At 38.9% G+C, this 24,038-nt stretch overlaps 1 protein-coding gene and 1 non-coding gene across 3 annotated transcripts in view; both read right to left on the minus strand.

Annotated features, from left to right (window-relative positions):
* Positions 1 to 24,038, minus strand: part of Reln (reelin) — a 442,954-nt gene that overhangs the window by 193,668 nt on the left and 225,248 nt on the right. For both annotated transcript variants that reach the window (XM_063237786.1, XM_063237784.1), the window contains exons 7-8: positions 17,223 to 17,319; positions 11,752 to 11,803 (exon numbers count right to left, since the gene is read on the minus strand). In XM_063237786.1, the coding sequence (XP_063093856.1) occupies positions 11,752 to 11,803; positions 17,223 to 17,319 (149 nt within the window). The remainder of the gene's footprint in view (positions 1 to 11,751; positions 11,804 to 17,222; positions 17,320 to 24,038) is intronic.
* Positions 5,884 to 6,013, minus strand: LOC111756884 (small nucleolar RNA SNORA44). Its single transcript, XR_002791271.1, has one exon. It is a non-coding gene; the product is annotated as a small nucleolar RNA SNORA44 (small nucleolar RNA).

A 24,038-nucleotide genomic window follows, 5' to 3' on the forward strand; every position in this document is an offset into this window, starting at 1 on the left:
TACACGTACTTTTATCTGTCTGTTTAAAATATAGAAATATGTGTTGAAGAATGAAAATGAAAAGAATATATGATTTTTAAAATTCTCTTCCTCTTTATTACTTAAGGTAGACTTGGTGTATTTCATAAGGAAATGAATCTCTTTACCCATAGGTTAGGGTTGATGAAACCTAAGTGATCATTCACACAAGAAAACACGTCATTCACTTTTAGCCCGCCTTGGAGATGAACCTGAATAATGCTAATGAACCCCAGGGGTTCAACAAAACCTGCAGAAGACCTGTGACTGCTGGGACAGCTCACTGCTGTGTACCATGCTAGCAGGGAGAATCTTAAACATCTTAAGAGACCATAGTTTATATCTCTCAAGAATACACAAGCACATGCACAAGTAATGATTATGTGCTAATCAATGAAGCTCACTATAAGTAACTGAAAAGCTGCTCATTGTGCAGGAGCTTACTGAATATAACACACATGTACGAAGGAGATTATAAATACCTCCTAGAGTTAGGGAGGATTTTCCAAAATACACAAATAAACTTTCTTTTCACTCATCTTTGGTGATTGACATAAAAATAAAAATTTAAAGAATAGCTTGATGTGTTGTAAAATCAAGGCAATTAACATATAAATATTAGGGGCTGGGGATTTAGCTCAGCAGCATAAGCGCCTGCTGGCAAGTGTAAGGTCATGAGTTTGATCTCCAGTACAAATAAATAAATATTACTCACTTCTAGTGCAAATTTAAGACTTCCTTCCTTCCTTGGAATAATAGCCATAAAGGTCTATAATCTCTTGAGGAACTCCAGGATTCAATGACTGACTTAATTGACAGATTTCAGAATGGTAATATGGTGTTGTACTAGTCAGCTTTTGGGGTACTGGGGCAGACTTGACATTCACAGTTTAAAGGAGGGGAGGTTTAATTTGGCTCATGGTTTCAGGGTATTCAGTTCATGGCAAGCCGAGCCCAAGACAGAAACACCATGGTAGGAAGGTGGGGAGGAGCAAAGACGCTTTGTTCACATCCATAGGAAGCAAAGCTGGGGAACAGTGCCAGACAGGAAGGGGCCAGATATAGACTCAAAGACCATAATTACCCAGACACACCCACAAATGCATTTTACTAATCTCCTACTTGGCTCCAAAGTCAATCAAGCTCACAGTTAAAGACTGGCACATATGCCCTACACTTATGCGATATCCTCAGCAAAGTTGAGGGCAATATTCTCTAATCAAACACATTAGGACTTCTGCAGTGAAATGCATGAGAACTCACATATGTAGCAGAAATAAAGATTATAAGTCATTTCAAGTCAGGTCTTGCTGCCACATGAATTTGGGTCTCATTAGGCATTGTTACCACATAAATTGGAAAATAAATTGGCTTGTGGTTTTGAGTGCTTTTTCTTGTAATACGGAATTATAGATTAGGGATTGTGAGCCTGTATATCCAATAGCCTCCTCTATTCCTTTTTATTTTTATAGTAAAAGGATAAATCAATTGGCATTTAGTCTCTCAAGGCTTGAGTAGCTTTTTAAATTTGGTTATGCCCTTCCCACTAATCCTGGGACTTTCCAAAGTAAATCAGAACAGAACACAATAGAAGGAGCTATTGTTCTCTTGGGGATCCATAGTGGTTTCTGGGAGCAGCCTCTTTCCTCAAAGTCTTGCCTTAAAAACAATCTGCCTTTTCAAATGCAGCACAGAGCCACAGGAGGAGGAGGAAACTGATCTCACAGAATTGATGGATGGGGAAGAGCACGGCCAGAAATCATGCCTCGAGATAGCACAGTGGGGCCCATAAATACTGCGGGCTCGAGGAGAGTCTGGACAGAACCCTGTAGAGGATTCAGGTAACATGAGTGCTGCCACTGCCATTACTCAACCTCAGACCTCAGAGACTAGCAGGGCTCTGGGAGCTGCACAGAAACAACAGCAGCTGATGTAGAAGCATCATAAAGTTATGCGATGAATGCAATCTGGCTGCTTAGAATTCTTTGGTACAACTAAAGCAGATCTTAGCAGAATCCATGCACTCTTTCATCTGTCAAGATAGATAAATGGAGGACAGGACCACTAACTTGAGGTTTGTAGCAAGTGGAAAGAGAGAAAGGGATGAATAGGGATGTTTGGGGGAGCTGGATGTTGTTACTCCCAGGAGATTTTATGTGTTACTCTATGCGGGGGCAGTTAAGAAAGAGGCCTGCTTCGTTCTGCATTCAGATACAAAAAACGTGACGAACGAGGAGACTGGTGTATCACACGGTTCCGGAAATTATCTTTCTTTTCACTGGGAATGATTTTTTTAGGCCAGTAGTATTAACTACAGAGAAAATACTCTCAACCCATTCCACAAGATCAAGGGTTACAGTGTTGTAACATGTTTGATACTTCTTTAAAGAATTCTGCCTCCCTCCCAACAAGACCATGACTAGTTAGGTGCTTAATATTTGATATTTCTACAAATATCTGTTTAAATACTTCACTGAGGCTCCTGGGATGTTTATTTGTACTGCAATAATAATAAACAGCAATGATTATCTTACACTCAGATTATTTCCTTTTGTACTGAGTTTGCCAGAAAATCCTCAGAGCACAGTTCACTTGGCCCATGGCACCAAACTAATCTACCGTAAGTACAGCAACACATATCTTGGTAATATGACACATTCAGAAGTACTGATTTATGAATGGCACCTAAACTGACTCCTAGATTTAAATATACAACACTGTAATTTCCAGGATAGCTGGTTTAATATGTTTGTAATTTTGATACTTATTTTATTTCTCCCATACGAACCCCAAATCTACACCATATAATGCTTTATCTGTGCATATGTTTTATATTGTGACATATCTACACAAATTTCCTTTAATTGGTAAATTGTCTAAAACTGTAATTAGGTTTGCTCTCCAGCAGTGATCTAGTTTCTTGCCTGATGTTGTTTAAAGCAAATTGTTTTTATTACTTCTATGTACATCTGTTATCTAGAGTACTAGTGAATGATATAGGATACAGATGCAGCTACACAGAGTACTTGTGAATGATGCAGGCAAGAGAAAATAATCTACCTGGCAAGATGAGCACTGGGTCCTAGATAGACTCTTTTACCAACTCAGCTCATGCATGAGGAACGACATGAGGTAAGCTGTTTGTGCTTGAGCCAACTCTCTCCCTGCTCCTGGTGGGCAGCTCCTGCTGTTCCCCAGCAGTGAGGGTGCACACACATCCTACCATGCAGGGCAGCTCCTGGCTCATGAAAAACAAGCTCAGTCTGCCTGACCTGTGCATGCACAGAGAGACTATAGTTCAGATCTTGTTGAAACTTAAGGGCTTTGGCCAAAGGGGCAGCATTTGACTCATGGGTAAAGAGCCGGACAGGAAAAAATGGTTACCATATCAGATAATGCTTTGTGGCAGCACAGGCAGGAAGTGTCCTGGGGCCTCTCAGTCTCAAATGACATGGATAGGAACTGTGACTGAAAGGAGCCCACAGATATTACTTTAATTAAGAACAGCTCCATTCTGCACTAGAGGAAATCCTAGAATTAGTCTTGGATCGGTCAAGGGCAAATGAATTCAATTTTAGTAAAAGATGATGACTGAAGTTGAAATAAACCAGTAGTAGAAACTGACAATTTAGAGAACAAATGCATCCAAATGCATCTTTGGTCAGACTGAATTTTCAATGAAACACTTAAGTACATAGGTCTAAGTTCATGTCCATATCTGGTTTTAGCCATTAAAAATATTCCTGGCAAAATTTAGCATATCTGTAACTGAGCAAACAGTTCTCAAGATTGTGTTATAAGAGGCACTATTATATATGGAAGGCAATTTTCTATTTGAAGCATCTATTAAAAGCTGATATTAAGGATTAAGAGAGGTCAAACAAAGCAGAAAGATAAAATCAATAGAAGTCTTCGTAAATACTGCTGTATCCTGGCACTAACAATACGCTTTCATTAAACTTGAAAGATCGCTCATAAAATGTGGAAACAGTCAAATTTTAAAAAGCAACTGTTTTCCACCCTCTGTTCTGTATTTGTTTACCTTTAAAATGAGGTTACTACACAGCAGTAATTTTTGTTTTGCCTGAGTTTTGTGAGTGAACAGGCTATTAGATTTGTAAACCCTGCTTTGTGCTCATCTGTGACAGGATAGGATTTATTACACTTAATATGTTTGTCCTCTGGTTACTTCGCTGGCTGAGATTCCCACACCTCATCAGGGAACTAGCTTCAGTTGACGGCAGATGGCCAGTGACCACGGGGTCCAAGATGAACAGCTGCCCCTCCTCGTGACTTTCTCCTCTCCAGCTCAATCCAGACTCCCTCACTTCCAAAACACTTGTATTTCGTCATCATTACCGCCACTACTAGCACAAGAAAGAGAGGGATCGGTTCTCTCCCAATTTATGGACTGCTGTACCATCTTCCAACCATGTCCGGGTGGCCATGCTTAGCTAGTTTTTTCCTAAGCTCACAGTAGAAAATTCTGCCAGAACCCATGTTGGGGGAAACACATGGGAGAGAAATGCAAAGTGCCTCAGGCGCTGCCAGGTTCCCTGCCAGGCCAGCAACCCGCCTCCCCACCACATAACCTACGCCTGAGTGCTTGGGCTGGCCCATTTTCTAGGAGGAGCCGCCTTGGATGCTAAGTGTAAGTCCCTCCTCTCCTCTACTCCCAGCGCGGCCATCTTGTTGCTGTGAGGCTCTGTCCTTGGTCCTGAGAATGGTCCTTGACTTTCTCATTGCAAGGTGCCAAGCATTCCCCCGATCTGTCAGGCCCCTTTCCCCAGGATGGAGCTCTGCCTGTGGACCTCCCTTTCTCCTGCTCTTCCAATGAGCTGTGCCTTTACTTTCCCCTGCGCTCTGCATCCTTGGATAAGCGATGCTTACCGCATCTTTGGCTTCTTCTCCACCTCACCTGTATTCCCTCCACACATCCATCAGTTTGATAATGAACTTTCTGGAGCCTTACATTATTTTAATTGACATATAATAATTGTACAGATTTTTGTGGAATAATGTGGTATTTCGATACATTTCTAGCAGGATAATAAATTTATAATGTCCTGCTATGTTATGATAATAATTTATATATTAAACCCTGATAATAAATCTCTTGAAGGCTAGAGCACTGTCTGAGCTCTTGCCTTTCTCATGGTGAACACACACACCTCGTATTATATATATAATACACTTCTTAAATATTCTCTCTCTGATGGAGGAGACCTTGTTCAAGTGTTCCCAATTAGTTAATGAGCGCAAGCTGCCAGTTCACATCAAGTTTTGATGTTGCCCATGGATTTCCTTGAGCATGTTTTCTTGCTGCTGAAGTCAGGATTGGATACAGGACTAAGGACCAATGTGGAGCACAAAGTCCCTTTCCTAAGCTGTAAATCTGATGTCACTTAATTAGGGTTTATTTAGTTCTAGTTGTGAGGAAAATTCTTCTCTATGTACAAGGAGGAATACATGTACATTCCTTAGTCCTCCAGGAGTATGTAAGCCATAAAGATGAAAGCAGATGTGAATAAATCAAAGCAGAGTGAAGGAGGCATCATAAAATAAACTCAGGCAGTGAAGGTCCAGAGGCACAGGCTGGGGCGATGTGGGGGTTCTCCTGGGGGAGTGGAGCTGCAGAGACCCTTTGGTCTACATCAGTGATCAATTTCTTCTCCTCCTACAGCTCCCCCACTATGACCCTTCCATTACAAGAGCCCTGGAAAAACTCTAGAGAAACATATTTAAGAATGAATTGCTGGTATTTAGTTTTTAAGCTTTATCGGGTGACTGAATGAATTAAACATTTTTAATTTTTGGGAGGGAGGCATAATACCTACTTTTTATTTTTTTATTTATTTATTTTTTCCTTATAGGAAAGGTGAGTGGCAGCCACAGGTATTGGGTTGACCTGAGCTGTCAAAGTCTCTCCAGGTTGCTCTTGCATGCAGTTGGAGATCCCATGGCTACACCTGCCACAGCCCTTGGAAACATGCTGAATACCTACTTTTTAAATTGTGTGTTTTAATTCATATAAAGACCATCTTTTATTTAGTTATGAGTGCTAATAATTCAAAAACACTTAGGATTAATTTCAAAAATTTTTCTAATTCTTAGTAGAATTTTGTAGCCATTCAGAATAATAGTATATATTATATATATATATATATATATATATGTCTATGTGCATAATATGTATGTTATCCTGAATCATAAGGAGCCTTATATCTGTATCAAATTTAAATAATGTAAAAGTATTTTTTAAATAAATATTTCAGGTTTTTGTGTTAACATAGATCTTTGAAATCAGAAAATCAAGTCTTAAAATTCATTTTAACGTGTTTTATATTCAAAAACCTTACATTCAAATAAACATGTATTTATTCTCATAAAGCATAGGCATTTAAATTAATTTTGCCATAAAATTTCCAAATGCTCTGTTTTTGGTTTATATTTATTTTCACTTTGGGCCATAAGAGGTTTTTGTCAGTCATAGAGATTTCCACGTTTCAAAAGAGGGTTTATCGGGGAGAGTGGCTCTTGAAGAAAATGAGACCTAATTTGAAATATATTTCAGTAAGTTTAAGGCGGAAATGAGCAATAATTCACGCTGAGATATGGAGCTCTCACTTGCCCTCTCTCTGAATTACTTGCTCTAAATGAAGAGGGAGGGAGGGAGAGAGAGAGAGAGAGAGAGAGAGAGAGAGAGAGAGAGAGAGAGAGAGAGAGAGAGAGAGATTGAGATTTTCTTTTTTGAATCAAACTCTGTAATTAAGATGTTTACAAATTAGGCTTATGGGAAAATACTGTTTCTCTGCTGCTGAAAAATAAAATTTCATACCAGTGGCATTTTATTCCTTATATCTTTAAGTACAATAATAATGCTAGGGTTTTTTTCCTCTAATTCAGTTAAGACCACTTTTAACTTCACAATTTTCCAGTTTTTCATTTTCAAAATATACTCACACAAAATGAGTACTTTTCATTTATCTCAGAGACTCCAAGGAACATAAAACATAAAAAGAGGGGCTGGGGATTTAGCTCAGCAGTATAAGCGCCTGCTTTGCAAGCGCTCGGTTGTGAGTTTGATCCCTGGTACCGATTAAAAAAAAATATATATATATATATATATATATATATATATATGTAGAGAGAGAATAATTTAGGTCTGAGAACACATTCCTATCTTAATCTGTAAATATGAAGTATTTATGTTTTAATGACTTTCCTCTGTCTTAAGATACAAACAAAAAACTAGTAAAAAATACACACAGGCATACAATTCTGTCTCCACAAAAACCAGCACGCATCTTTATGATGCCTACAAGTGAAACCAAAGAAAAGAGACGTGCATCCTACAAATTACTAACACTTTTCAGTTAGTGCAGTAATTCCATACTGATGAACACACAGGTACACATTAAAAGCACGGTTTACTGGTAATCCTGCTTCTTTCTGGGTCGTCTTCCCCATCTTCAGATCACCTCACCAAGCCCGTTTTGGCACAAGATTCCCCATTAGACTAATTTAGCACGTGCCTTCCTACTATTATTATGTCACTGGAATTCTTACTCTGGCAGGAAATATTTATGAGCATCTACTTGCAGTGAGTCTCTGGGTTAGAGTTTGAGGACAGATACCATGACGACAGATTGGTCTCCCAAGTCACACGATGTGATGTCTGATTTCAAATGTTTTAACTTCAATCCTCATTTGGCAAATGAATCCTACTAATCCAAAGACAAAGAGGGTCATAACTGAACAAGCATATAAATTCTTGTAGTGTGACTCAATACACATTCAAGTCAAGGGGGTGGTAAGTCCACTCTTTAACTAAATATGCCAACAATTTTTCTTGAGAATTCTTAAGAATTCATTTTTTATATTTTATTTGCAATAAAGAGGACCTTAGCTAGGCATGGTAGTGCACACCTCTAACCCCAGCACTTGGGAGACTGAGGCAGGAGGATTGTTGCAAGTTCAAGACCAATCAGGGTACAAGTGAGTTCAATGTCAGCCTGAACCACAAAGTGAGACCCTGTCTCAAAAAGAAAAAAAAAAAGAAGAAGAAGAAAAAGAGGACTTTTTGCAGGTCTCCATCAGATAGGTTAAATAAAAAAATTTCTCATTTTAAATTAGTTATGATTTAAAACCCCCATTTAGCTTCCTATTAAATAAGTTAACACTCCAGATAATATAGGTTGGCTCTTCAGACAGACCCAATTTTATCTGACATTGCTCTCTGGTCTAGCTGGGCATTCCTGTTCTCCTCCAGTATCTTCCTATTTCTCAGCACTTCTGTCCCTGGAAGCCTTTCTCTGTCCTTTCCAGTGATGCAGGCTACTGGTGTTCAGGGAACCTTTTACCAAGAGAACTGCACCCCACTGCAGAACTAACCGGGCCCTGGCCCCCAGAGCCCGCCGCTGTGTACAACAGCTAGCACTGAGAGGTCAGGTTCTGTGAGCATCCAGTCCTACTGCTCTGCTCGGTGCTGCAGACATTATTTTCTCACTTTGTTTGTCTTATCACAGTAAAAGTTTGCCCAAGACAACGCTGAGTGGATAGTCGGTAAACTTCTGTTACTGACAGATACAAAGCAACATCAGCATTCCCTGGGACCCAGAACGCTGCTCAGGAAAAGAGTTCAGAGGCTTTTGTGAGATAATGGTTTGCAAGGGCAGCAGCTCAAATTTTTCTTCCAATCCCAGAGGAAATCTAGAGGAAATGGGTAAATGCCCCTAAGGCTACAACCATAAATTTTACAAGTTGAATCTAATGAATCAAGGGAGGATTGTGGAAAATCGATGCCTCGGCTCAGAAATGGATACAAGATCTTTCATTGGAATGGAAAAATGAAAAGTTCTTCTAAGAATATTTTAGGACACTTTTCAAAATGAGTTAGCTATTGATAACTGGATAAACCACAGCTTTCAAAGCGGGGATTCTGCAATGCTCATGTGTATGAGGTCATCTGTATGTTTATTTATATATGTATGTGTGTGTATAAATGCACAAGCACAATGCATACAGATATAGCACACACATATACAATGTGCATATACACAGATCTACATATATGTTTATAAACGCAAACATTTGAAAGACCTGGGAGACAGCTGCTGCTGACTATTGGCATGACAGAGTTTATTCAAGACGCCCCCTCCTCAGCAAGTCAAGTAATTTCTGTATACATATATTTGAGGTACTCGGGACTCTTGAATATTTGTCACAAAATCAAAATGTTCATTAGAACAATATGAAAATATTAACATAATTTCTGCAGCTATGGTTATATATGCCTAATTATAAATACAATTCATTTGAGGTTATAAATAACGATGGGATCTCCTGGAAATTTACCCACAACATCTGAAACCTCATACTATAAGAACTTAACATCTTAAAAAATTTCCTAAGGAGTGACACTAAGACAGACCAACCATATCAAACTACATTACTGGGACATATTCGGAGCTCAATGATATACAAAGAAATACACAATTGCACTGCCAACCTATAGTGTGTTTTCTTATAATTCATCCAACATAATTTCTGAACTGAATCTAAATGCAAGGCTACTAAACTATGGTTGCTGTTTTGGTATTTGGTTACTATGGGCTTGCAAAGCCTGGGATGATTGCACTCATTTAGGACACTTGGAGTTTGCACACCTGCAAACATGCCACCCTCATACCACCTGTACACACAGAAGGACTCCACTTCGTGTGTCTCACGAGAATCCATATAAATGAACGACAAGGCATGAAACCAATTCCAGAACGTTTTCTGCCTGGAGATATTCACCGTATAACATCACACACAATGCCACGAATGGCTTGCTATCAGCTTGTTTCTCTACCATCCTAATGCTTCTTGGCTCTCAGGAAGTTTTTAGTCTCAAAAGGCAGTAAGTAAATTCCCCAGGGAAAGTTCTAAGCAATATTTCTTTTAGTACACAGGTTCTGTTTCATTTCCAATGACACACTAGCATTTCTGTTTTTATTTTAAAGTTGTCACCCAAAAGGAGGGTTTCTAAATGTAGATTTGTTGTAAATTTGAAATCTTTCTTTTGCTTTCAGTCATCCTCCCTCCTTCCTTCCCTTGTATCTATCTATCTGTTCATCATCCATCCATTCACCCACCCACTTCTTACTAACTTCTCAGTTCGTTACTCTTCTCATCTTCTAACCCAAGACTCAAATCCTGCTTGAATAATGCCTGTGGCCTGGTGGACCACAGCTCGCTGGTTTTAGGAAAAATAAGGATTCTTACTAAGTCAGATGTTTGAGTCTAAATCATTGGCCTGGTGATGTTTCTGGGTTTTGAGTCTTAAAATTATTGAGCCCTGCATTCTGTAACATAAGTTCCCCTTCTTGACCTTTTTTCATGAGCTCTGCTGTAATTGATACTGCAATTGGAATGACTGAAAGGTAAGGAAACAGAGAATCTATGGCAGATTGGCAGCATATATTTTATCACTCACAAAACAGACTTCTTTCCCTCTGATAATAAAGGATAATTTAATGTTGCTGAATCTTTCCTCCCTTGAATAAAGTACAAATACTAATAGAATTGACAGACGTGTAGTTTAAAATAGATTCTCTTGTCTTCTTTCGTTGCTTAAATATAATATCTGAACCTAATGTTCATTGTCTGACAAAACAATACGTAAAAATACTCAGATTCCAGGTAAACTGTTAACCTCTGTTCAGCTTATTTTTATGTAGTGAATCATAATGGCTCTAACTACATTTGTTTGCCTTTGTTTTTGCTGAGATATTTTTCTGTGACCACAAATGGACTTCTGACTTGGCTGCAAGCTGTTGTAGGTAATGTTATCAATGCAAGAAGAAAGTGACCTGAATGGTCATCAGGCAGAATCACACAGTATCTACACAGCCGAAGGGGATGCAGCTCTGAAAAATGACAGTGATACGACCACAAGAAAATTACTACCAGACAAAAAGGCCACCGAGGGCTTATGACTGTAGGACACTGCTTGCAGTTTGGAAAAGAAGGTGACTGAGGAAAATATCCTGTCACTAAGAGTGGCACAGAAGTGGGGGGGCAGAGGAGGCCACAGGACGCTGTCCCAGGCCATGGTGCCAGGCACCAGCAGTTCTGGTGCTGTAGGGAGAGATCAGGAAAGCTCGCCCATGTGCAAGGCGGGGTCTTTCTTTCCCTACAACACTCCCTTTAACAAATGTGTACATATATGTGCCCTGAAAGTGACAATAGGAAGGCTATCCTGCAAAACTGCAAAAGCAATTAAAAGAAATACTGTCAGACAGAGCCATTTTTTTTCATTATCTATGTCAAAATTAAACAGATTATTTATGTCAAATATGAAGACTTAATTGGTTTCTTTCAGCCACCAACAATTATTTCTCTTAATGCCAGTTGTTCAGAGTTCAGGAAATTGAACATATTTCAATCTTAATCTCTAAAACATAACTAGTTGGGTAATACAGCTATAATAGAACAACCCAGTGCATTCAAAATCCATATGTAAATAACTTCTAAGATGTTTTGGATTATTTGTAGCATTTTTAAATACCATTCACTATTGGGAGAGAAAAAGACGATTTAATATTGCACATATTTAACTTCTCTTTAAAATGTTTTCAATTATTTACTGCAAAATTACAACTTCTTGCCTTCTCCAAATAGGAAAGCATTTGACACACAAGTAAAACAAATATTTCCAAGTTAATATAATTGCTAAAAAACACTTACCAATGGAAAACTGGAGGACAGAAGCTGTCGTGGTGTTTAGGCCAGTGGTAGTCTAGGAAGAGAAATACACAAAGATAAGATACAAAAACAGGAGGGCAAGAGCCTTTGGAAGGCCAGGTGTCGGGGTAGGGAAAGAAAGGGTCTGTCGGGGAAGGTTCGGCTCATCCAGTTGCTGTCTCTTTTTTATCAGCGCATCTGCGGAACTTTAAGATGCAAACTCAGGCGCAGATACCAAACGTGGCAGTTGAAACTGCTAGGCGCAGTCTGCCGGGTCATCTGGGAGAACCTTTCACGAAGCCCTCTCAGTCCACCACCCTCCATCCTCCTCCAGGCCTGGGGCTCAAGGGCGAGTGTCATAAGCAGGCTGCCAAATAGAAACTGGGAGGCAAGTTAAAAACAAATGATCAGAGTACGATTATTTTGAAAAGTAACCACAAACTACAACAGACAAGTGATGCAGGACTTTGGGTGGCGAGCATGTTCTAAAATCCACTGCAACAATGGTCGCATAACTTTGTGAAGAAGCTTGAAAATTAAAGGATTACGGGCTGCATAGATGGTTTCTAGAATGAACAAGTAAGAGAGAAGGAGAAGAGGTGGAGGCAAAGGGGGGAGGAAAGAGTTAATTAACTAATTAATTAACTATGAGCCTAGACAGAGCCTTTCCACACACTTCGGCTGCATTTCTTTGTTTCAGGGAAGAAGTTTGTTCAATTTTCTCCCTTCTGGAAGAGAAATGATGATCTGTGCTAAAACTTTATTATTTATTCTTTGGAGCAGCGCTGGGCTCAGGGGAGATGGAAAGTGTGGTCTCCTTTGTCAGGTGCCTTTCACGCAAGCCTGGGGTGCTCTGCCTCACTCTGACCATGAAAAACACGAGCATGCACCCGGGTTTCAGCAGGCTGCCTCCCCTTACTCCCTCGATGTTGACAGCTTTAGCTCTACCCCTGTGCACTGTGAAAACCCAGCCTGCAGAGGCCGGGGAGCCTGTGACCCCCGCGGGTAACAGGTCTCTTGCTGTGCCTGAACCTGGTGGAGATGCGGCTCCAGGAAGATCTGCAGCAGCATGTGGAGAGACGGTGAGGACTGGAGGTGGGTTTTAAACACACCTTTAAAATCCAGTGCTGAAGCAGCAAACGTAATGGAGGGAAGGGCTTGAGGGATGTTTTATAAGTAATCCAGGCAACCAATAATCACTCTTGATTTACTTCAAACACAGCGAAAGTTACTGGCCTCAGAATGACAGGGAAACTCTCCTCCCACTTCATATGAGTCTGCCCACTATGTTTACGCCTCTCCTCCCTGTTCTCTTTCCCTCACCAGAGCCAGCCAAGAGAAATGCAGGATGAAATTCCATGATAAGAAGCCTAGCTCTTTTTTTTAAAGCTTTTAGAGTAAGTTCAACTACATGTTCTGGAATTCACTCAGATAACTTGCTCTTAAAATCCAAAGAGGCACAACACTGATAGAGCAATCTTTTTTTAATTTCACATTGATCGAATGGTTTTATGTAACTGAGCAGATTCTCAGATGAATTATGAAACACTTCTGGATATAGATTCTTTGGGATAATGATGTTATATAAATTAAAGGTACCATGGTTATTGCTACTGCTGGATGTTAAATAGTCTACTGGGTCTTTGATACTTAGCCTGGTCACGCAATAAATAACACTGCGCCGTCTGCCTGAACAAGTTCCACAGCTGTGACCTCTGCTATCAAGTTGCATGAATTACTGCTGAATTTCAGATGACATAGGCTGACTGAGAGTGGCCCTACACCTTGAGTCATCGATTCTACATTTTTTTCTTCAGCAGGGAAGCTAAGGGCTGCCACAAGGGTTGAGTGTCATTTCTCTATCTTTATCCAGTCACTTTAAGCTGACAGCTAAAAAAGAAAAAGAGAGAGTAAAAATGATGAAGAAAAAAAGTAACAAGATTGCCTATAAAAATCTATTTATCTGCATTTGTAATTGGATATTATAAATTATTAATTAATCTTGAGTTCCAATTTGTAACTTACTCTGTAAAGGTAGTAAGCCTCTATATCTGACAATCTGAAAACCAAAGGACCTCTTACAGTGCCTTTGACAAATAATCTAGCAAGCATGAATGTCTGGTGGAGAACATTTTTCCTGCCAAATCCCAGGGCTCTTAAATAAATAGACTTTTAACTACAGAAAATCAGTGTAATTAGTAAGTGAACCTGAAGAATTCAATGTAGGCTGAGATGGTTCATTCTAAAAAATTTTTACTGTCTTAATGGTATTTTAATCCAGATTCATCTTTGTTACTAAAATATATTCTCAAATATGTATGTGAAAATAATTCAGTAAATCAAGCTTTTTTCCCCCAAATAGAAGAGTCAGATTAGAGATAAATCTCAGTGTTAGAGAAACAGCTTGCCAGCGTGTTGTGAGATCCCAGGTTTGAGCCCAGCACCCACAAACAAAAATAAGCACTAAGGAGCACAACACAACTCATTTCAACTCTGGACAGCATACATTCTCTTAAAGCAATAGATAGCAGGCTCCTTTTAACCTTCATTCCATACTACACTGGACAAAGCTCAGTGCCACCACCTGAAGTTAGGGTACTTCAAAGGGCTAAATCTAACACATACAGTGGTCAAGGAAACACAAACTCATGGGGTCCCCAGATAGTAGAAGTAACATCTTTGATTGCCTTTAGCTTTTAATGACATGAAATAGCTACTTAACCAAATTCTCAAAATGAGGATGTAACAGGGGGTCCTTTGAAATTGACCTCTACTCCCCTTCTGCTCTGGCCTTTCGGAAGAATGACCCAGTCATTGTCCTGACTCCACTGTGCTTCTCTGACTTGTTTCTTTGAGTCACTTTTCCCCAGCTCCTGGACTCAGCAGCGCTCCCAGTACCAGACCCAGACAAAGATCGACCAGGCCACAGCCTGACCACCACTGCCAAGACTTCTCACCCCGTCCTTTCTCTTCCCTGTATTGTCCTGGCGCTATTGCTAGTACCCCAAAGGCAGTTCCTGAGTCACGAGCCCTCTGTTATTCCCAGTGTTGGCCACACTAAAACAAATTCCTTCCCCATCTGTCTGCTGTTTGGAACTTACTGGGCTGAATGATCAGACCTCGGCTGTTGGGATCTCTGGAACCAGGCTTCTGGCATAGGACCCCAATAGAAGAGATGCTCTTTTTAGCATTTCAAAACATAAATCTTTAGCCTATTAATGTTCTTTGCCCATTAGATTTATGAAAAATAAGAAGGCATCATGTAAAAGAAGTGATGCTTAAAAAAAAAGTGATGTTGGGAACAGATGTCTCTCATTGGTTCTCGGGCACAATGTCTTAATGGGATTCAGCTTTGAAGTATCATGCATGGGTTTAGATTTTGGTAAACGCAATGCTAGCTGGCAACTGAATGCCTCCTTTTCACTTGATTGATCTGATTTATATAAACAAGAGTTAGATACAATATGCTGTGTAGTTTGCTTCTGGGATCCCAGTACAACACACAAATTGCTGAAAATTAAAATAGATAGTGTAAAATATGGGTGTCATCTCACTTTTCTGTTTATCTTCATCCTTTTAGGCCCTTTGAATCTATAGTATAAACATCCTAGGAAAACACATATGGTGGGAATATAAAATTATGTACTTTTAAAAATTTATCTGAAGATAATCATTTTGAATATTTTTCTTTTTGTTAAAAGGCTAATCTCACATTAATTATATGATGTATTAAAAACTAGTTTACTAGGATATCAACTCTAATGCTAAGTAAATTGGGCTACAGTGAAACAGGATTAAATACACATAGAATCAAATAAACATTTCAGTTTTTATAATGTGGAGCTATCAATTCTAGCAATATATTTTAGAATTTTTAATTTCTTATTAACCAGTAGAAACAAAAAGAATTTGTCAAGATTTCCAGAAATATTACTGAATGGGGATACCTTCTAAGGAAGGTAATTACTCTAAGCTCAATTAACTATGATTAAACTTTAATTTTATTTTTAAAGTTTACAGATAATTAGATCTGTCATGGTAGGTTATTTTAAATGTACTAGAAAATCTATTTTTTTCAGGAAGAATTTCACTATCAGTCACATTTGTCTGCAGGAATATTAAAACACCTTGCAAGATCTGAATTATGAGCACCTATTATTTTAATTTGCATCCAATTAATTCTATTTGTGTTCTAATTTCAACTGAAAACTCTTGAATTCATCAATGTTCTGAAGCTCCTAGCTGTAAAAAATTAAATGTGTCTATTTCCATGAAAGAGGTATTCAAGTAGCATAAAATAAGAACCATGTTGCAAAAACTAATTGGCTTTCACATTTTGATAACTAAGTCTTTTAATTGTCTATCTAGGGTCCCCCCCCCCGCTTGCTATGGAAGCCAGTTTTTTTAAGAAACATTAAAAGTTAATGATTCGAAAATACAATGTGTGACATAAAGGAAAAGTACAACCTGTGACTAAAAGCCCCATGAAAACAGATGGGAGGAGAGGAAGGGAAAGAAGGAGAGCGGGAGAGGAGAAGGGGGAGGGGAGGGGAGGGGAAGGGGAGGGGAGGGAAGGGGAGGGGAGAGGAGGGGAGGGCAGAGAGAAGAGAGGAAGGGGAGAGAAGGGAGAATGAATTGCAGTTCAAGTTGTGAAGCAGAAAGAAAGCAGGAAAGGTGTTACAGAAACAGTACTGGGAGCAAGGTGAGCCAAGATACAGCACAACTGCTTTATATTCCTTCTCAGGAATGTGATCTCCACGTCACAGAGAAGGGTCAGCAGGGAAGGCTCATTAACCACATCCGGTAGCTCTGGTGTCACTGCTCATAGTTTAGAACGCCCAGGCTTCAGTTTGAATCATTCAGGAACTTACCTTTGGCAGGCAAGGGTAACGTAAGTTTAAAAAAAAAAAAAAAGAAACCTAGTCTTGAGTAATTAGGCACCAACCAAAATTTCTTAGAAATTTCTTCACTCTGTGTGCCTTTTCATGTAACAAAGTGAAAACAGCCACTGGAATTCGTCGATGGCTAGGAACCCAATGTTTAAAACAGTAAAATAAGACATCTAACATTTTTGACTTGCAAAGAGAAAATAAGGACAATTTTAAGAGCAAGGCTTTACATAAGAATTTGAGTCATAAATTCCTTAGACATGATCTGTATTACATATGTATCACATGCATATTTTTAAAAAGCTATCTATCATGGTGATGAACCATGTTTAGTGAGGCTCATCAGTGTTACCAACTTCATTACTGAATTCTTTATTTTTTATTTCTTAATTTTTTGAATTCTTTATTTTTATATTTGAAAATACATCATATAATCATCCCTCCCAATTTTGAGATCTGTTTAATAGGACCCATAAATAATACTTCAAATTTTCATCTAAACCGTGAGGGCGTAAGAAGCGCTTGCAGACAAAGATCTCAGGAGATGCTATCATGGTGTAAGATACATAGGTGGCATGCACTTACCAGTTCTCGCGGACCATATGGCTCACAGAATGTGACAGCATTGCCATGCATAATCGCACCGCACTGCTCACCGATCTCGCAGTTGTTACATTCAACCCTGCAGGAACACAGAACAGATTCCCAGTCTGAGACCTAAGTGGTGGTTTCCTGCTCAGGTGAGGGAAGATGTCGTGGTTACTGTTACTCAGCTCTGATCACTACTCCGCAGAAGGTGGCTGCGTTTTGTACCATGAGAAGGTTCCAAAGACCTGAAGCCACTGAGACCCCTGAACATAAATCTCAATTCTCTGTTACTCATACTGTAGAAAGGTACTTGAATCTCCCACAGTTTCACTTTTCTCCCCTGTAAAATGAGGATAATCATAGGAAACTAAATCTCAGTTATTGGGAGATTAAATGAGGAAGTATTTATGAAACAGTACAGGACCAATCTATGGTAGGCGGTGTATGATGGAAATGTTATTAGTAACAAGTAACATATTATGTACCGTACAAAAATGGTTATAAGTATTAAAATTAGGCAAAATAATATCCACTTATATAATAAATTAAAAATCTGTACCTCTGAAATCGAATCTTTTACAAGTGTAAAAGCTCTTTTTCATTAGTCAGTGTAAATATTTAAAATAAAGGTCCTCAAATAAATGTGTGTGTACAGTGTGCTAAAAATAGTGAAATCAGATGTTATATTTAAATTATATTGCTGCAAAATATAAGTTTAAATTCAAGCACATTTCGGATGCTGAGTACTATGTTAACCATGAAAATAATTTAATTAGCTGCTTTATTATTATAAAAGTGTTTAACAACTTAGGACACAACCTCAAACATAAAGTTATTCATGCTATCTAGTAGAAACTGAAAGTGCACTATTATAGGTTTGACTTTGTACGTTTGTGGTAACGTTTATAATGCTGTGCATGGCGACATTTTAAACTACAATCGTTATACACCTAACATGTAGACACAAAGATCTGTGTTTCCCCTGTCTGATCCTTAACCCACATGAGAGCTGTATTTCATGTTGAAAGAGCACTTTCAAAGACTTGCACATTCCAGGTGCCAAACTCCCTGGAAAGGGCACCATGCCCTTTGCTTCAGCCATCACTGCATTATCGCTCTCAGCTGTTTGCTGATTTCAGCGAGGGAGCAGGAGCTCCCGCCCAAGCAGGAGGACAGGAGTGCAAAGAAATAATGTAGCTCGTAAAGTCAAAGTAGAAGCACAGTGAGTCTTTCCAGCTATGCGTGTCCACGAGATCAACAACGGCAAGTGTTTTTCTAAATTATTTTAGAAGAGACAAAAATAAATTTCCAATAACACCTTTAAAAGGTAGCTTACAATAACACAAATCTTAGTAGGATTTTCTCTTGATTACTGGGAAGCAAGAATCTAATAAATGTCCTTGACATTAGAAGAGACATAGTAGTAACTTTGCAAAGGCAACACACACATCTCCTGTTCTTCATTTATGTATGTTATATTCCACAAATATGTGTGGCATGAATGAATACAAGACAACCTCACAAACACAACAACAATTATGGTCAGAGGTCTGAAAACTTTACAACAGCACCTGCCACAAAGTAAGCATGATGTGTTAGCTATTATTTCGATTATGAATTTCTCAAAGATTTCCACCACTGTCATCTGTTGCAGAACTAGAGTAGTTGATTTCCCACTTGCACACAGAGGATCCGTTATATGAACTGCTTACTACTGTTTTTTTAACTCTTTACACTGCGATTGTGAAAAAAGTACAGAAAAGTAGCATGAAATTTACAGTGGGCTTCTTTAGAGATAGATAAGGATTATGTGGTGTCAGAGTCACTGTGAAATGGCTTGTGAGAAACATCAGCTTTGACAGAGAGAAAATTAAAAGTATGTTCAAAAATCACGCTGGTCATCTTCCATCAGTCTCCAGGGACACTTTTATTAAGACATCACTGGGGATATGAAATCTAAAGTCTGCTGTTTGGATTTTTGTAGCAATCATTCTATTTATGTATGCTCATCAATAATCCTAAATCATCTGTAGATCAAAAAATACTATCTAGAGTAAATAAGCATTGTCCACCTCCTGCACTGTTTTGATTCAATAGGATTCACTGGAACCCTAATATCTGCATTTTTAAATAGTGATACTGATGTATGTGTTCTGTAATCTGGAATTAGACAACCAGTCACTACACAATAGATATATGATGTGTTTGGCAAATTACTTATATTTTTGTGGACTAGCTGTGGTTAAAACACACTCACTCACACACACACACACACACACACACACACACACACACACATACACACACACAGATGAGGAAAGCAAATAGATACAGCTCTTCTCTGTTTGGTTCAACGTCCCCTCCAGACCTTTCTCTTATGCTTTGTGCTATATATCAAAACTTTACAATAAAATTTTAAAAAGGCATTGGTACCCTGTCAAAGAAATGTAAAGATTTATAATGGTTCAATATTACCCACTGGGTTGTGATCTGGACGAACGATGGCTTCACCAGAGGCTGTCTAGCAGAGGCTGATGGGATAAATCTGTCAGCTTTCTGCCAAAGTCTTTTAAATGCAAAGGCTTGTGCTCCTCACAGTCTGACTGGGTTTGTCAACATAATTTATTTTAATTTACCCTGAATGTCCATCCCTCTAGGTGGTCAAATCGAACCCTCTCTTAACTGCCAGTGGCGTTATTTATTCGTTCATCACTTATTAATTCATCCTTGTATTTAAGAGATTTATGTTGAAGGGTTACAGGCACAATGCTAAGCTTTAGGACAACAAAGACCAATGTAACACTGTCATTTCTTCCTAGGAGTTCACTTTCCAGATGGAAAGGCAGAGAAGTCAACAAACGGCTATGATAGAGGCTGTCCATGCAACACTAGACACTTTCTGAATTCTAGTATTGTGGGATATCGAAGTCCATTTAATCTTTCAACCTCAGACTGGACAGAGTGGTCACTGTTGTCCTCATTTTACTAGTAAGAAAACTTGAGGTTCAGAAAAGAGAGATTTGCTGAAGGCTGCAGTTTGTACCCGGGGCTTGCTCACTGCAGTACCCTGGTTTCTTAGAGTGGGATTATTCTCTGGCTGTGTAGCACCTCTCCAAGACCAGAAAGTATGGGACGCTTCCAAAGGTGGTCTTAAAACCGGTTCTGAATGAGAAACAGGAGTTTCCTACTCAAGGAAAATGGTGAATGTGTGACACAGCACGGAAAGTGTGAGTCCCAAACTGAACTCCTGGTTCAGTGAGTCTGTAGGTCTGAATCCATACTGGAACATACAGAAGGACAGCAAAGGGTGTGACCAGGAAGTGGAGTGCTTCCTCCAGCCCGTACCAGGTGCAGGTTCTGTACTAGCAGCTCTATAAACCATGCATCAACTAATTCACACACACTCTCTCCCTCTATTCTTAAATCCCTTGTAGAAGATGCTAAAACTAAGATTTAGAGATATTATTCCAAGCTACACAGCTAGTAAATTATAGAACTGGGTACAAACATCATTTTTCTCTGCAAAGCTACCAACTTTTAGGACAATTATCCTAGCAAATAATGACTGGGAAGTATATAAGATGGAAGGCTACCGCTATAACCCAAGTAAGAAATATAATTCTTTGAAATAAGGTGGGTGTGGAAAAAAGGCGATCCATCAGAAGAGGATCACTGTTCAACAAACATGCAATGGGAGGCACACAGGCAATTCAAAATTTTCTCATGGCTACACTGAAATCTCCATGTATTTTTTTTTTTCGTTTCCTTTTCTTTAAATTAAAAAAAAAAAAAAAAAGGAACCAATGAATTAGTTTTAATAATGTTTCATTAAATCCAATATATTCAAGTTATAGTATATTTTCACATGTGACTAATATAAAATTATTAATTTCTTAGCATATATTCTTTTCATACTATACCTTTAAACTATAGGGTGCATTAATTTAAACTTACAGCACATCTCAGTCAGATTAGTCACATTTCAAGGGCTGAACAGTCCATGTAAGACTAGTGCCTATCGTATTGGACTGTAGAGAATGCTAGGGAATTTCGGAACTTGGAAACTGTTCTCTGGTAATGCTGACAATTTGAGATGACCAACTGGACTTTCAGAACTTCATGGCTGATGTGACAGTGTAGGATCTGGTTGAAACCATGGGAGTGCAGATTTTTAGGGGTGGGAGAGAGGGAAAGGTACACAAAGAAGATAAGAGGTCCAAGAACAGATGCCTGGGGACAATGAGATTGGCCTTATTCTAGTTCGTGGAAAGGTCAGCCCACATCACAGCCTTTCACTGTGACTCCACTCAAGCCTATCACCCCTTACTTTTCCGTGATGATTGGTAGTGTGTTTCATTTCTGTTCTTGTTCCCAGCCAAACTTGTGCTGCTATCCAAGTGAGAGCCCGATAACCTGACATTCTTAGTATTTTTTTCTATTGTTAAAGTTAAGCCTTCTATAACTACAAATATGAATGCATTATCATAAAAGACAAGAAAAATCATAATTTCATCATGAACACAAGGGTCCTGATGGTGACCAACAAGCGTGCAAAGACACTGGTGGTCATTGTTTTTCAAAGAATAGGGATGCACGTGACTTAGTCACTTTCTTGTCATTGAGTCACAACATTCACAAGTTAAAGGAGGAAAAATTTATTTTGGCCCATGGTTTTTAGAAGACTCAGTCTATAGCTGGCCAACTGCAAGGCGGGAAGGCCTGGTGGAAGGGCTGGGTAGAGGAAACTGCTCACGTCATGGTGGCCAGGAAGCAGAGAGGGAAGGGAGGAGTCAGGGAGGGAGATTTATTTTCTCTCAGTGAGGAAAGTGACCTCAGTGAGTCACCACTTTCCACCAGAGCCCACCTCCTACAGCAGCTCAGCCCTTCCACTCACCAATGGATGACTCACCCGTAACTACAGTGCTCCCACGATCCAACCTTCCAGATCTAAACCATAACACCATGTCAGAAAGACAGGTGAATTTTTAAAAAACCTATAAAAGCAGATAAACATGCAGATCCCAGGAAGACTAATTTCTACCTCTCTACACAATTCAGAGCAATACTTACATGGCCACATGCTCTTTTGTCCTGTCCAGCTAACTTTCTCAGAAAGTTAGTTAATAGTTTAATTTAGTTAAGTGGAACCAGGTATTTAATCCCGAAGGGCTTTCTCTGTGAAGACCTTCAGAGGTCTGAAACTGTGCTCTTCTTTTATGGGAAAGTTCTATGAGTTCTAGGAACTCGGGTTCAATTTGCTGGATGATGGGGGCTCAGTTTTCTTTAGGCTCAGAGGAAAACAAAGATTCTGTTTGTAGAATGTTTAAATCTATGGCATTACAGTGAAATTTCTTTTCCTTAACTCATTCTGAGGAAAATGACAAGCTTTGTAGAGTTAGGCAGCACGCTGTTCAGAGATGTGTGGGAAGAAGGATGTTTCAAAGAATCCCAGTTAAACAGATTTCTGTTTTTCTGTTTAAAGGAATGTGACCTCCAAGGCTAAGGATTACAAATGAATCGCTTCTCTAATAGTAGGCTGTAGAAGATTTCTCTAATTTAAGACATCTTTTTCCTATTTCCTACTATGAAAAAAAAAAACACAATATAAGAACCTGACAAACAGCCTGGCCCATCATATGGATTGCCCACATCAAAATATAGTCTGCCATGAACAACATGATTTTAAGGGGAATGCTTGCTGTTTTCAAAGACCATGCAAAGCAAGATTTTATTAAATCTCCTCTGAAGCTCTTTATCACATGCTTAGGCTCCACACGAGTCTTATCTATTACTGGAGTTCACAGATAATCGAGTCGGGGGACCTGCGATATCACTGCATCTCATTACCCACTATAAACAGTAAATCAGGACCGCAATTTACTATCCCTGGTTCCTTGTGCAATAATCTTCCCATTCTGTCCTAATGTAACCAGCTAGAAAAAAAGAATTTCAGTTCTATAAAAAGAATGTGCTGTCCAAAGAATGTTTGTCATTTTTACTGTCATGGTTTATTTTGAAAATCTCCAATGACTGTGTTTAAAAATTGTTTTTCATTTATAAGAGGATTTTTCGTTTGCTAATAAAAATGTACAAAAATAAAAGAAACAAAATGGATCTCATAGAAAACACTGCATGAACTCACTGAACTGGAGTAAATCTGAGCCAAATTTAATACTTTTTTGGCTGTGCAGTGGTGCCTCGGTTCACAAACTCCGTTCTCTCAACAACTCTGGTTGTAAATCGAACTGGAAGAGAAGCGAATCAAGTTTCTCCATGAGCAACTTTGAACCTGATCACTGAGTTTGATTCAGTTTTCATACAGCTTGGTTTGTGACCAGCACTGTGGAAAGAATCAAGTTCATTAACTGAGGTCCCGCAGTACATCACAGTGGATAACGCCCCGCAGTCTCTATGATGTGTGCATTATGCTTGCTTTCTCCCTTTCTTCTTCCATTGTTCCCTCTCTCTTTTTCTTTCCTTTTTTCTAATAAAGACATTTTCAAAAATCAGCAAATATAAATGCTGGTACTTGCTAATCAACAAAGCTAGCATTGAATCATAAACATAATTATGAAAGAAAAAGAAATACTTTGGCGCAGAGTTTTGTTTTCCACTATAACCAACACCTGGGCAGTTCCCAAGTTCATTGCTTTGGTGCCAGTTCTCTCTTATTGTTTGCTTGCTTTTTGTTTCATTTTTATAATTTTTATTTTAAAGAGAATAAAACCGAGCAAAATAAAACAATAAAGTCAATCAAAACAAAACAGTGAAAATCATACAGGACATCAAAACAAGATAACAGGAAATCAACAA

Source organism: Cavia porcellus, unplaced genomic scaffold (assembly GCF_034190915.1).
Source record: "Cavia porcellus strain 051 isolate PalLab524CR breed Dunkin Hartley unplaced genomic scaffold, mCavPor4.1 scaffold_2, whole genome shotgun sequence".
NCBI lineage: Eukaryota > Metazoa > Chordata > Mammalia > Rodentia > Caviidae > Cavia > Cavia porcellus.